The sequence below is a fragment of the Panonychus citri genome, unplaced genomic scaffold (assembly GCF_014898815.1).
Source record: "Panonychus citri isolate SS breed McGregor unplaced genomic scaffold, ASM1489881v1 Contig00001, whole genome shotgun sequence".
Lineage (NCBI taxonomy): Eukaryota > Metazoa > Arthropoda > Arachnida > Trombidiformes > Tetranychidae > Panonychus > Panonychus citri.
This window is the reverse complement of record NW_026515406.1, coordinates 288,388-303,665: the sequence shown is the minus strand read 5'-3', so window position 1 is coordinate 303,665 and position 15,278 is coordinate 288,388. Positions and strand designations below refer to the sequence as shown.

General features: G+C 32.9%; 3 protein-coding genes across 3 annotated transcripts; 1 reads left to right on the top strand and 2 right to left on the bottom strand.

The window, feature by feature from the left end:
- Positions 1-285: 285 nt before the first annotated feature.
- Positions 286-1,794, bottom strand: LOC128391444 (innexin inx1-like). Its single transcript, XM_053351372.1, has 2 exons — positions 1,102-1,794; positions 286-1,030 (listed from the first exon to the last, which is right to left on the bottom strand). The coding sequence occupies exons 1-2, from the start codon at positions 1,369-1,371 to the stop codon at positions 905-907; spliced, it is 396 nt and encodes a 131-aa protein (XP_053207347.1). The 5' UTR covers positions 1,372-1,794; the 3' UTR covers positions 286-904.
- Positions 1,795-8,772: 6,978 nt separating this feature from the next.
- Positions 8,773-10,540, bottom strand: LOC128386380 (alpha-mannosidase 2x-like). Its single transcript, XM_053345414.1, has 2 exons — positions 9,787-10,540; positions 8,773-9,718 (listed from the first exon to the last, which is right to left on the bottom strand). The coding sequence occupies exons 1-2, from the start codon at positions 10,189-10,191 to the stop codon at positions 9,026-9,028; spliced, it is 1,098 nt and encodes a 365-aa protein (XP_053201389.1). The 5' UTR covers positions 10,192-10,540; the 3' UTR covers positions 8,773-9,025.
- A 195-nt stretch (positions 10,541-10,735) lies between these two features.
- LOC128386370 (protein phosphatase 1K, mitochondrial-like) lies at positions 10,736-15,140 on the top strand. The gene is made up of 5 exons (XM_053345402.1): positions 10,736-11,621; positions 12,067-13,294; positions 13,526-13,898; positions 14,334-14,483; positions 14,568-15,140. The coding sequence occupies exons 2-5, from the start codon at positions 12,969-12,971 to the stop codon at positions 14,838-14,840; spliced, it is 1,122 nt and encodes a 373-aa protein (XP_053201377.1). The 5' UTR covers positions 10,736-11,621; positions 12,067-12,968; the 3' UTR covers positions 14,841-15,140.
- The last annotated feature ends 138 nt before the right edge of the window (positions 15,141-15,278 follow it).

Below are 15,278 nucleotides of genomic sequence, written 5' to 3'. Positions count from 1 at the left end.
CGAGAAGTGGAAGCAAATTGAATTCAGGAAATTCGCAGAAAGCTGAAGAGGAGCTGGAAAGAAATCGCCCGACCTAATCAATTTGGAACAATCAGAGAAGGTGGAAGTGGACCCTCAGTCCGAAAGTTGCGTTTCTATGATTTCAGTATCACCCTGTCATTCAGATCACTCCATCGGATATAGAGCTGAGATGGTGAATCCGAAAATGTGGAAGAAAAAGTCTCTCAAACAATGAGAGTGATGAGGATGACAACTATTAATCATTCGTTGTATCGACAATCAACAATCATGGCCATACACGAAACATCTTGTTATGTGTTACCGTGTTATTTTTTATATTTAAATCAACTCAATTTTCAATATCTTAAACTCGATCGGATCTACTGTCTTAAAGCTTTTTCCTCAAAATTTCTTTATCAATTGGCTTTATTTGTTTTTGATTAAAAAAGTCGTATTTTGTTAAAATTCTTGCACTAAATCAGATATTTTCGTAAAGACTTTTTGTGGGTGATGGATATGAAAATCCGTCTTGAAACGAAGCCTTCGTTCATCCTCCTGTTGTCCAAAGAAAAAAGTTCAATTTGTTCGAGGTAATTTCATGCAAATATTTATCAGATTCATAATTTGCATCGAATACTGTCGAAAATATTTCGAAAATATCGCAAATCGAAAAAGTTGATAGGTTTAGTTCCACTCTTTACCGATCATACCTTAACAATTTGATTTAATTGTTATACCCATTATGTTCATCATTCAATATTCAAATCTTGCTTGCCATTTAGGAATGGGTCAGTTGCCCAAATTTGGAAAACAAGATGGACAAGACAAAGTATTTTCATGAAAATAACATTGTAATAAAAGGTGACATTGGAAAATAAAAGATCGGCCACCGATTGAACGAGATTTATTTGATTAACTCTTTCGTATTCGTAAATATTTTTTTATCACTTTTCAATTTACCAACTAGAGCAATGACTCGTTGGTCCAAAAGACGATCCCAGACCCATTTAAGACTGAAAAACATGATAGCCTAAGGAAAGAAAAAGAGAAATATTCATGAAATTAGAATCCATGAATTCAGGATAAGTAGAATAATCTTACTTGGATGAGTATAGCAAAGTAAACCCATTGGTAGTAAGGGTGATAAAATTTTGATCCATCATCCGTTTTAGTACTGGACGTGACCCCGACGTAGGGTGAAAGTGAAGAATGAGAACTGGGTAAAGTTGTGTAACTACCATCGATCCAACAATAATCCTCGATTTTTTTATCGTCAAATTTTGGAATATCGTTAAAGGTAAAAGAGATTTCGGTACCAAAAACATCTTTACATGTTACAAGAAGAGCTTTCACTAGAAGGATTTTCGACATCAGAGAAAAGTTGAAAATGGAAATCAGATTATCATACGTGTGTTTCCCATAGAAAAAAGTTTGAAGATTTCAATCTTCTTAAAAGATTCGAGTAATTTGGTTATATCGATTGACCGAGTTTTACTCCGTGAGCCCCAATCACCCATTTTTCTGATTGAAGAATGATATTTCTGATATCAACACTGAATTCGAATAAACAATTGAAAGAGAAAATTTTGTCTTAAACAAATAGAGAACTTAAAACAACCAGCATTTACTCGGAACAATTCACAAATAAATAATTACTGGTTATTAACCAGTTGAGATTACCACCCAAACGGATTTTTAGTTAAATCATAGTTATGAAACAAAGTCTATTTCCATATTGTCTCTGTTTGGTTGATGATTAATTATTGATTTTTTAATGATTAAAAGATTATCTATCTAATGGCTCAGATGAAAACGAAATGCTATTTGATCCTCTACCAAGCAGTTTCTTATCTGAAAAGCTTCAACCTAAAACTAAAACTCAAAGTCAACCTATAACCTATTGTCCATGGAAATTACGAAATGCCTTTTAAATTGGATACCAAAGATGTTGAGATTGTTGATCAATGAATTACAATTAAGAAAGTGAACCAATCCATGATTTAGTTGATGAACAGGAAGGATTAGTACAAAGTGAACCAACATGACTCACATTTGACCTGAGACCAAATGTGATTTAACCAAATCGGCCATTCCTTTGATGAAAGCAGTATGATCATTAGGAGCTGGAAATGAAATTGGAACAATTAGAAAAATTTTTCGCCCTCGTTTAATGAAACCTTCAATTGCTTCATCAGTTTGGGACTCAACCAAAGGGCAGGGCCAGCTTTTGATTACCAGACAATTAAGTTTAATGAACCTCGAATCAAACTGATTTGAAATCAAACTTGATTGTTGATCAATTGCTTGCCGAATGATAAGTCCTTACTAATAATGTTACTTCATCATAAAGTTGAAAATATTTTCTTCGTGATACAACTGAGACACAGGGAAAATCACAGAGAAAAAGCAATAAAAAAATCCTGGTGATAGATCCACTATTCTTCGGCATGTGTTGAAGTCCTATGGATGTACATTTTATTGTACACCTTGTGGTGCGACCTTCACCATGAAAGCCTCTGCCAGAGCATATTCATTGATTTGTGCGTATCGTACCCGATTGTCGATGGAACATCGTGATTTCAAGGAAGCTTTTAAAAAATCAAGCTCAAAAAAGAAAAAAACAAATCATGTTACACTTAAGTTTATTTCTGATGGTGAATTTGAACAGAGATTAAAAACTTGGCTTGAGCGGGTTATCATGGATGCTGCTTATGATGGTAAAATAGTTGGCCAAACAGTAATACGGTGATCACTCAGATCAAAAGAAAACTTTACCAAATTTAATCTCCATCTTCAACATAGTTGATACATATCGAAAAAGTCGTGAAGGTGATTGTTTCGAAGTTGCAATGTAAGTTTATTTAATTCTCTCCTTATTTTGCATTTGAATTAATTCATTTTTTTCTGCACAGGAAAGACGACGATTATTTTACTATTTGGTTTACGAAAGGCATCGCCTTTCAGCTGGTAGAGGTACGCAAACTTGCTGCTGTCTCAACTGCTAGAATAGAGGATTTGGCCAGTGAAGCAGAAGTAGTCGAAAAATGCACTTATAACGGTTGTGTTTGCTAGCAAACCTTTACGGCTTCTCCCGAAGAAGAATTCGCATTACATATTTTGTGTAATAATTTCTTAATGGTTTGTCTCTGCTGCCGAAAGGGATTTAGAACAATCACCAAATTTCAAGAAAATTTGACCCAACAATGTTCAGTCCAGAGGAAAGTAACCAAAGAACAAGAGCGGGAACAAAACAAAAAGAAATAACTTCGATCGTTCAATCAACTTCAACAACAATTCTCTATTCTAATTTCTCATTACATTACACTACCATTGCTCATGAGGTCATGAACGATGGCAGCTCAATGGTAGCTTTCTTGAACACTGCCATTACACTACCATGAATTCAGTTAATATCAATTTTGATGAGTTTCTTTGTTTATTTTTCTCGATGAATTATCATCAACAATTTAACATGAAAAACGGTTAAGGAAATTGAGAATTCCCTTAATTGTAATTCTGTATCATCATTGCAACTATTGGACTTGATTGATTAGCTTAAATTATCATTTTCACCGTCACGAGAACTTTGCAAAATTATCTTGAGATTGTCAACTAATTGCAAGTTTTGATTTTAATTACTAACAATTGAAAGCTTGCCAACTCTAGTTAATTTTGATTGATTCAACAATTAAATTTTTGTTTTTAATCAATAATTCAATTTGATTATCTAATCAAATCAATGATGATCAATACAATATAATTCAATCATTATATTCAATCAATAATAATTGTAACTCTAATTGTTGATGATTTGTTGATCAAATGAAAAGACATTCGTTCGAGTGGGACTAATGTTTCCCTGAGCAATGGTAACACTTTAGTAATTCATCATCAAATTTAGCTGAACAGACTCCTGTGTGTCTTTTATAGCAGTAAATACATCGAGACGCATCTAAGCAATGGCCATGATTTTCTAAACAATGATACAGGTTGAGTTCCAAGTTGTCAAAGATTTGATAATAAGTTCCGTTGAAGCAAATGTGACCATCAGCATCCAGTAATTTGTTTGTTTTCCTCACTTATATTGAGTCTGATGAGGTAATCAATTTGAGCAGCAGGTTGATTGCCAAATAATTAAGTTATGAACCTCGAATCAAACTGATTTGAAATCAAACTTGATTGTTGATCAATTGCCGGCTGAATAATTAGTCCAATTGGACAATCAAACTGATTCAGATTGATTGGACTAATTCCTCTTTTCTTAACAAGAACATGGGTCAACTATGTGATTGGAAGAGATGAGAGCAAAGAGTATAGTGAAAGAGACTGCAAGCTATCCGTGCTGAGAGCAAACTGAGCCCGGATGCCACCAGAGGGCGCTTTTTACCATTTCTCTTTCTTTTTCTCTTTCTTTTTTGTAGACTAAGGGCCCTTTCTTTTCACTTTCTTTTTCTCAATTTCTCTTTCTTTTCCTCTTTCTTTTCCCTTTCTTTTTACTTTTTTCAGCGGAAAAAAGTAAACTAAAAGAGGGAAAAAGAAAAGAAATGGTAAAAACGCCCTCTGGTGTCAGGCTCAGTTGCTCTCAGCACGGATAGCTTGCTCTCTCTTGCTTCTTACTCTTTGGATGAGAGACAATAACAGAAAAAATATTACGGAAAAATCAACACTATATTTGCTATGGATTCGACACTGATTGGCACACAATTAAATACATCGTATGACAATCAACAAATTTAATAATGAATTAATATAATTTTTATCGCTGAAACTTCGACGATTATGACAAATACATCAACCAAAAAAACTGTGCGAAAAGAAGAACGAAATCACCTCGAGGAAATGAAAAAAACAGATCATATTAATCACATTATCTTTCAAAATATCGATTAAATTCTGAAATTCAGTTAGATAACAATCTTCATGATTTCTCAATATCCAAGGCGAAACATGATCAATGGTAACACCTTTCGGTAGAGGGCTTGTTTTAGCAAAATCGATCATCCAAACATCAACATTGGATTTATCATAGACCATAAGTAAAGAGCTACCGATCATCTCATGGGTCGAGAAAAAGACTGATTTTTGTAATTCCTTTTGCATAGATTGAAGACGACTAATAAGAGCATCTAACTGGTTTCGCCGAGTAGGAAGAAATTCCTGAAAACGGTTTTCACCTCATCACAAGTTCTCGCTGAGAATAAATCGTTGTTAGTAACTTGTCTTGATTCTGTCTGCTCAATTTAAGATGAGAGAGAGAGAGAGATAAAATTATTATTCAAAAACAAAGTTATTTTTTTCTTTTTTAGTTGCTCACCTTAAATCCTTCAATACGGAATCCGAGAGTTGATGTTGAACTCAATTGCTCCCTTGCATATATTTTAACTTGGTTATTGTCCCTTTTGACTTTTCCTCTGATGATAACGAGTTATGATCCAATTTAATCATCTTTATGTACAGATCTTTTCTCGGCTCATCATTTGAAACCTCGTCTTCAAGGAATATAAATTATTTTTACGAAAAATGTACCAAATAGACGAAGGTCTATAACCAACTATTGCTGCAGTTTTCGGTAAAGATATTGATGGATCTTGGGTGACAATTTCCATGGCCTCAGTTTCTTTGTATGATTTTTTCTTTCTCTTTGATTTGATGTTGACCACGTTTCCAGTTTTTTCAAATTTACCCACTAAACTCATCATCGCTACATCTTCATCTCGCTTATCAGTGTTTTCTTTGTCATCTTCATTATCTAACTTGAGATAATTTTAAGTTTTTATTTTGAACACCCTTTACTTATTTTCATCCTGATAAAATTTACTAATTATTTCTAAATCATCATATTTAGCGGTTAATAAATCAATTCGAAAACAACCAAAAATATCCCGTTCAGAGTCAATGTCTCTAAGATGTTGGGATTTGTTGTTGGTTAATCGTATTAGTTAATTGTCTCTGTTGATGTTGGTTAAGATAATTAGAAGATAATTACTAAAATCTGAATCAGGTAAATAATTGATATAATTTAAAATGATTTTATTAAAACAAAAAATGAGTTAACTTTTTTTAATATATCACAGACTTGTATAAATTTCTACTATTTATTGTAATAATTAGCTAGTTATTATGATAATTATCATCATAATATCTTAATCTTGTTTTCCATTGACGATGATTTAATTTTCCATCATTTGTGCCAGACAACAATTGACTGTGGATTTGTGATCAATTATTTCAATTTAAACTGCTCAATTTATTTCCGTTCATTTACATTGGAGTAATTTTAATAGTATTTGAACTTACACACAGCACAGAAAAGTTGCACCACAGAGGCGCGATGCTAGTTCTTCAAGACTTGGACCAAAACTTTTACACATGAAGTGACAAGTTGATTGGACGATATTGAAAAATTAATCCAACCAACAATATTGACCCCACTCTATCTTAAGACTACAACAAGTGCATTTGTTTTTTCTTCTACAGCTCCACTGTTGACAAATCTTCTCACCAAAATTTGAAGTTATTCATTGTTCTCTCGCTCTCATCAGTTACTGCTCCAAGTTTGTGACAAACCAATTCAAGTGAATGACGCCAAATTGGACACAATTGATCAACAACATAAAAACAAACAACTTCATGTAAGCTAAAATCTTTCGCCGGCAACTACCCCAAAATTTCATTCCAGCTAATCTATTTATTATCTTCCATCGCCGGCTCATCAGCTACTTCATTCGTTCTGGTGTTCAAAAAACGATATCTTGGTAAGTTGTTTTAGTTAATACTTTGGTTGGTTTTCTTCACGGTTAATATTTTTCATTTCAGGAACGCATCAATGTTGAGGCTCAAAAGCGTGGCCGGTCGTCCTAAGGGCGAAAATAAACAAAACCAGCTGGACCAAGATCAGTAAGACCCTGTGTTGCTTGTGTCACAGATTCTGCGTCAAATCAGGAATCAGTCTTTGCGATGAATTTTCCGCATTATCATTGAGTGATGCATCTCGTAGATCACAAGGAGAAACCATTGTCGACTCAACATCCACGGAATCGGGTATGCCAATTTCACAAACTGACGAACCATTGGTGTCAAGAAAATCAAGATTAGAGACACCGACTCACTCGATAAGAATGGTTCAGATGATCCAGTTGAAACTGTTTTCGGACTCGAATCATTCCGTGGGTGCAACTGCTCAAGACCTCAAATCTAAGATTACTGAACTATTTTCGAATACAAGATTCACTTTTCGAATACCTTCTTTACAATCCGAGTGTTTCAGCTTGAGAATAGGTTAGTGAAAGAATGCATTAAATTACATACATTACAGTTGAATTTATTCATTTTTTTCCAGTGCAACACCTCAGATGGAAAAACAGCCGGCAAAACGCTCAGATACTAAAGGGTGTTGCGTTTAAAAAGTATAACTTATCTTACTTTAGATTGTGATGAAAATGATAAGAATGAAGATAAAAAGATAAAGATGATGAAGATGATGAAGAAGAAACAAAACATAAACAAACTCAATTTGCGATTAATTGTTTTCATTTTATAAATTATGAACAAAATGATCACCTTTGGCTTCTCGACACTTATTAATTCGCTTTACAAAATTATTAATTGTGTTTTTTAGCATTTCTTTTGTAACCAATTTAAATTTATCAACAATTAAAGACTTTAATTGAGTCAAAGTCTTCGGCTGACATCGCCGAACTTGCTCGTCAATGTAACCCCAGAGAAAGAAGTCCAAAGGGTTGAGATCACATGATGATGGAGGCCATTCAAACTCACTCCGCCGGCTGATAAGCTTTGAGCCGAAATGTTTTGTCAATAAATTAATTGTCTCAGCGGTACAGTGAGGAGTCGCGCCGTCTTGCTGAAACCAGGCCAAAGGCCTTTGGTCAGGGTATTTGTTGAGCTCGGGGATGAAGAAACGGTCAATACATTCCCTATAAGTTATTTGATTTACATTCGAAGAAAAAAAATAAGGACCAATTAGTCCATAGTGACTCAGCGCAGCCGTACATGGCACTGAGGTGAATGAGCAACAAGCTGGTTAATGTTTGGGTTATGAGATCTTTCTGTTAGCCAAGAACGATTATTCTGTCGATTTATTCGACCTGTTAAAGTAAAAATCTTCTCGTCCGAAAACCAAATGCTCTTCACGTCCAATTGTTCCAAGCGAATCAATTGGTCGATTCTGACACAAAAACTAAACCTGGAATCTTTATGGACTTGTGTCAGTTTTTGCCCTTCGATTGGTTTGTAAGCGAAAAGTCCATTTTTTTTGAAAATACGATAAACGGATGTTGGAGCCGATTCAACCACCGCCGCCGCTTTTCTCAATGAGATTGTTGGGTCTTCAGTTACCATCACCATCACTCGATCTTCATTATGTGATTTTCTCTTTCTCTTTGACTGTTTATTTGATACTGAGCCAGTTTCTTTAAATTTCTTGACCAATCTCAACATCCCTGAACTATTCATCGTCCTAAGGCCACTTTCTCTCAACTCTTTATTCACTTCCTGGACACGTTCATAGTCCGTTGAAAATTTTCGGTAAACCATAAAAAAAGTGGTCACTACTTTGGTCCTAAAAGCTATTTTTTGATTCATTTTCACCAGAAAAAAACTTACACGTTGATTTTGTTTATGTTTGTTTTGTTTCTTCTTTATCTTCTTCATCATCTTCATCATCTTTATCTTTTTATCTTCATTCTTATCATTTTCATCACAATCTAAAGTAAGATAAGTTATACTTTTTAAACGCAACACCCTTTAGTATAATTTCCGAATCGGAGGATGCTATCGCTTGGTTAGTAACAGTCCCGATTCATATACTATTTAAGTTAGATCCGTTTTTAAAACTAAGTGTTTCTCTGTTCCTGGCAAAACATTCCCCATGAGGAATTGGAAAAACAAAAAATCGAAGTAGCTGCTCATGGCGAAAAAACAGACAAAAAAGAAAGCCGAGAATTTCCTTATAAAATAATCAGTGCGACCGGCGGATTGATTACGAGAACGTTCCTTTACGACGCGATTAGACGAAATTCCAAGAGAAACGAAGAAAATTGCAAACAGCAAAATCCATTTGTTCCAATTGTATTGGATAACTGGAAATGTTTAAATTTGATTGTAATACTTGATTTAATGAGAGACTCATTGTGGACATTGTTGGTTGAATTGAATTAAAAATATTCCTTGAAAGATGAGGGAGCAAAGTAAATGGATGAGATGATGGACAGGTAGATTCACAGGTAGAACCAAAACGATGGAGAAAAAGATAAAAGTCATTTTGAGTGTTTAAATCACTTCGGAAATTGAGAAGATGAACATCACAGGGTAAAGGTGATGACATAAATTGTAACGATCCTTGATTACTGGAAGATCCACTTTGCATAAGAAAAGGTTCATTGAGTAATTTGGTCAACTCTTGATGGACATGAGACGTTGGCTTAAGGGGATTGAGACCACGATTTTCAATTGAAACTCTAAAACGTTCACGAGTCCGTCGATGGTCAGTTATACCTTGACCAACACCTCGATTATCATCTTGAACCAACCGACGATCCAGAAAGACATCAATTAAACCTGCATGTTGACTGGTCACTCCTAAGGGTTGAGCAGAAAGGACATTCAATCGAGTCCAAGAATCTTCTATGTACATTAGACTAGCCATTGGATAAACATTTCCTTGAACGGGAAGTTTTTCAAACCATTTACGTTTAACCATCTAAATGAACAAGTTAATAAAAGATTAATTAGAATAGTAAAACAATAGTTTTTCGTCAAGTAATTTACCTGGAAACCATTTAAATCAGTGTAAAATGTATTATCACTTTGAATGTCAGAAAAAAATCTTAATAAAAGCTCCTTATTGTCAAAAGAACCTCCTGCCTTGACCATATGAAATTCATTTTCAATCTCAAAATAAGGTTTTCCTCTGGTTAAGGTGATTGTATGTTGTAATTTTAATGAATTGTCAATTATAATCTCCATCCGACTGACCAAAGGACCATCAGTTATACGTATGGAAGGTTTTGAATAAGCCATGTCTTGAGCTTCAGCTGAGTCAGGTAGGAAAAGGTAAGCACCACTTTTTTCAACCTTTTTCCCACCAGGTCGAGTACCGTAGGTCATAAATTTTAATCTAAGGTCAATCGTTTTAAAAAAGTCACCTTGATGTAAGATCACTTTACGTAGCATACCATCAGCTCCGTTAAAGATCAATTTGATCTGGTAAAGGCTCAAAATAGCGAAATTAAAAGAGCGAAAAATCAATAAGTTAAGGTCACTAGCGCGAAAGTCAAAGTAGCGAATTTAAATGGTAAAAATTAGAAAAGATTGAAACAAAAATAAAAGACAAGAAAAAAATACAAAAACATAGATTCGTAAGACCCTTACGGTCGTCAATGTGACTGGGCAACCTCGAGTGTTGCCCTCAGCGGTCACATTTTTATTCAACCGCTTTGGAATACAGTCTTCTATAAATTCAGTCTTCTAGAAATTCAGTCTTTCAAAAATTCAGTTCTTTAACTTTAACTCTTAAACAAATCACAATTTTGCCGAAAGGGAAAAAAACATATGATCATTTTTGCTTCTTTTTCGTCGACACAGAAAAAAGAAAGAGAACAAAATGTAGACACAGAAAAAGAAAGTGAATTAGCTTTTTTTTGGTTACCTGATTTTGGAGCGTAATTGGTAAATTGGTTTGTTAATTTTTTTGTTAATTGTGATTGTTTTTTATTCTAATTAAGATTTTCTCTATTTTTAAATAGTGAACCTCCGATGGATTGGACTCCAATCAGTTGACACGAAATTAATTAACTGTGATTAGTTAATTGGTTTTTTCATTTTCTCAAATGTTGTTGGTTAATAGGTTCACCTTTTTTTTGTTTACCTTTTTTTCATTAACCTTAAAGGTTTGATTTAATTAATCAACTGGTGTTAATTGTCTGGCGACTTGTATATCATCTTGTTGATTGTGATTAACTCAGCAAATTAGTTGATACATTGTACTAATTAACCAACGGATTGTTTAGTATCCATGGAAGATATTTCTGGAAAGTGAATATACATTTCAAAAGATTCTCAATTTCATCTTGAGTGTCGAAAATTTTGTTTACTTGGACTTGATTAATCAACAATTAACAGAATTTGTATATAAATTGTTGCAGATTTTTCTTCTATTCGAGTTGAAAATTTAATTGGAAATCACAATTGATTTATTGGAGTTTTTTTACACCAAAGGAAATAGATTTGGAAAAGTTTAACATCAATAACAATTCAAAAAATACATCAACTAAATTGTGATTAAATTGGTCAATGAAAGCGGTGGTATAACTATAATTAAGATTGAATAACGGATACAATTAAGATGATCAACTTCCCATTCTAATTGAAATGATTTTCTCTCACTGGAAAATTAAGGATTTCCAATAATAATTTAGAACCCAATTTTTCAATCTAGTGATTAAGTTGATTTTTCCCTTTTCCCTTGATTTTAATTGTTGTGCTCCAAAGTGATTTATTCCAGTGATTAACTAACAATTAATCAGATGTTTACACTGGATGGTTTAATTTTTCATCATTACAATAACAAGATCATAATGTTTAATCATTATCATTAATTCAAGGTAAATTGTGACTTTGTAAACAAAAGTATAAAAAATCAAACAATCAGGAGATGAAGTAAATTAGATTAATAATTATAATTTATATCAATCAATAGGTTGATTAACTTGGCTTCAACTAGAAGTGACTTTCTTATTGACAATTAACATGAAACAATTAGTTTCAATTAAAAGGTTAATCAAATCAAAAGGTCTGAATTCTAAGTGATTAACCTTAATTTGTGTTCTGATTGTAACGATTGTAGATGTTAATTGTTAGATAGAAAAAGTTAATTAATGAAGATAAATTAGATCAATTACCGATTGTAAGAGTATAATTTTCTGTTATTGTGATGACGATTGATGATTATCCTGATTGTTGTCTAATTATCTGAGAGATAATCAATTTCCATGATGATTATCATGATTTAGATCAAAATCTTTTCATTTTTTCCCTCTTTTCCCTTAGATCCAATGGCGAGATAATCATGATGAATATAACCAATCATCTCTAAAAGAAGCAACTAATTAAAGTGTATGGCGAATATACTAATTGTTTACAATTTAATAATGAATGGAAAAAGTCAGACAATTTAATCATAATTCAATTGTTACCTTGTCCGAGTGAACTTTTCCTGCAATTAGAATCATCAACAACAACAACAACAATAAAAGTAAAATCTCCAAGTAAACCACAAGAATTAATTAATTTCATATCAACACCAACCATCCAGTTTCCAATTGGGATAATTATCAACAATTTACCGATTGTTGAATCATCATAATTATTGTTAACCAAAGTGTAATTTAAACAATCAAGCCAACAAAAAGTAACGGTCATGGAACAGGTCGGAGATATGAAGAATTTATTTCTTATTCTTTAATCATCATTTCAATCGGATAATTAAATTGTTATCACGTAACAATTAGGCGGTACTTAAATCAACTCATCATCAGTTGTCATCATCATTGGCGTCATCACCAGAAGATAGAAAGAGAGAGAGAGAGAGAGAAACAAAATTCAATGTTGTTGTTTACTAAGTTAGAAGGTGAAGGAAAACCCCATTGAAAAAGATTCTCAAGGAAACCAAGTGAAAAGTGTCATTCTTTTTTTCAATTAATTGCAACAATCAGTGTTTTCTCTTGTTAATTGCGAATAATTAAGTGAAATTTAAATTGCTTAAAGAAAACGATTAAAATGATCGTTTATCTCAAGTGAACCAGTAAACAAGATTTTGACCAAATAGAAATGATGAAATCTGGTTAACTTATTACTTTCAATGGATTTTTAATTTTTGTTTTTGTTTCTCTTTTTAAATCATGTTGTTTACCTTCAATGTTAATTTAGTGTTAATTAAGTTAATCATCTAAATGGTATCCAAAGGTTTTTCTCGTTTTCATCTTAACTCTTTATTAAGGGTTGTTAATCCTTCATCAACAATAATTGATACTTTACCTTCATCTTCATCTTCATCATCTTCATCATCATCATCTTTACCTTCATGTGAATTACCACCTTTAGTTTCAGTTCCATCCCGGTCTCGACATGATTGGGGTTCATGGGATAATCGAATTGATTTTAATATTCTCCTGCAAGAATCAATTAATTATGGTAAACCAATTCCAAAGATAACAACAGACATGGCGGGATCCGCTTCTGTTATTGGGAGACGATCAACTAATGAAGATCGTATCAGGTTAGTTTATCGATTCTCTCAATTTTCCATTATCTAAATCACTTCTTAATTGTTGTACATTATCGTTGATTACAATTTAGAAATAATCGTTTCGCTTTTAGGTAAACATGAACCAAAAAGAATCTCATTCTTCTATATAATCATATGTAAACATTTCTTTTTTTTTTGTTCTTTTCTCTTTGTTTCTGATTGTTTTTCTATTCTCTTTTTCGTTTTCTTGTTCTTTTTCAGAATTAAAGAGTTGAGACCTGATCTTCTTTATTTGGCCATATTTGACGGACATGGAGGGTCACTTGCTGCCGATTTTTGTTACCAAAAAATGGAACAATATATCACCTATTGGTTACAACGAGGAGAAACTGATCTTGAGGCGGTTTTGCAAAACGCTTTTATCGAAGTTAACAACGCACTCGCCCGACATATAGCGCTTAAGGTTAAAGAAAAGGAATCCATGTTTTCCGGAACAACGGCCACTGTTTGTCTTCTCAAAAATTCCGTTGAATTAACGATTGCCAATGTTGGCGATAGTCGAGCTTTACTCTGTCGTAATGGCGATGCTCGTAAATTGACCATTGACCATAGTCCATCTCTCAAGTCAGAAAAGGTGAATTAATCTGAGTTGAAAGAAGAACAATTTTTTTATTCAATCTCTCTCTTGATTATCTTTAATCAATGATTAAGTGATTTTCATATTGATGAATATTTGATTATAATCAATCTCTTGGCAAACACCCAACGTATTACGTTTGTACATTAATGTACTTGGTTAATAATTTTTCCATTCAATTAGTGTGTTGATATGCTGAGAATTATATAATTATGTTGATTGTTTCCAATTTAGGATTTGAGATATTTCCACTTTGTTACTTTCAATTACAATCAATGAAAATCTTTCATCGTCATCAAGTTAACAATCAATTGATAACTGAGTTAATTTTTCCATTTGATTGTCATAGAAAAAAAGGGAAAAAACTGTCCCTCCGTTAACTTATAATCAAATAATCAAATAATTACTAATTTTTTTTTCTCTATTAATCAGGAACGGATAATGAAATCAGGAGGATCAATAATTGCAAACAGTCATGGAACTGGATTAGTTAATGGTCGCCTTGCAATGACCCGAAGTATTGGTGATTTAGATCTTAAACCTTATGGAGTAATTGCTTTACCTTATACACGATCTCTTGAGGTAAATTAGTTAACAGTTAATTTGTGATTTTCTATTCTTTTTTTTCGTTAAAAATTAATTTTAATTTTCCATTTTTCATTCTAGATTAAACATGGAAAGGATTCTTTCCTAGTTATGGCCACTGATGGTGTCAGTTTCGTAATGAATGACCAGGAGATCGTCGATGCTGCCTCTCGATGTAGTACCCCATCCGAGGCTGCTAATTTTATCGCAGAACAAGCTCTTCACTATGCTTGCGATGATAACGCTTCGACAATTGTAATTCCCTTTGGTGCCTGGGGCAAAACTTCACACAATCGAAACACAGTTTCATATGGTTCCTTTGGCCGCGAACTTTGTCGAAGTAATCGATACTAACAATCGAATTAACCAATTTCTTATCATCCATCACAATCAAAATTAATCATCTTATTTAAAGAAACATTTTCCTTCATTAATTGTTTCGTTAATCATCGTTAAGCATTTAAACTCATCTTTAATTAACTTACGTTGATCAAGTTGAAAGAAATTAACAAAGAAAACATGTAACTATTTTTTTCTTTCTCTCTCTTAATCTCTTTCCAAGTTCTAAAAAGTGATTTTCAAGGATTTTTATCCTTTAACTGTAAATTAAAATTATCACAAGTTATTGAAATAAACAATTAAAAATCTAAAAAAAAAAGAAATTATTTTTTCTAGAAAATAAGAAAATATTAATTTCGATACTATCGAGATACACAATCGACATCGAATTTATCTTTTTGGATCCAGTAGAAAGTTGAAATATCGATACTTAGAAATATCTGTAAACAGAAT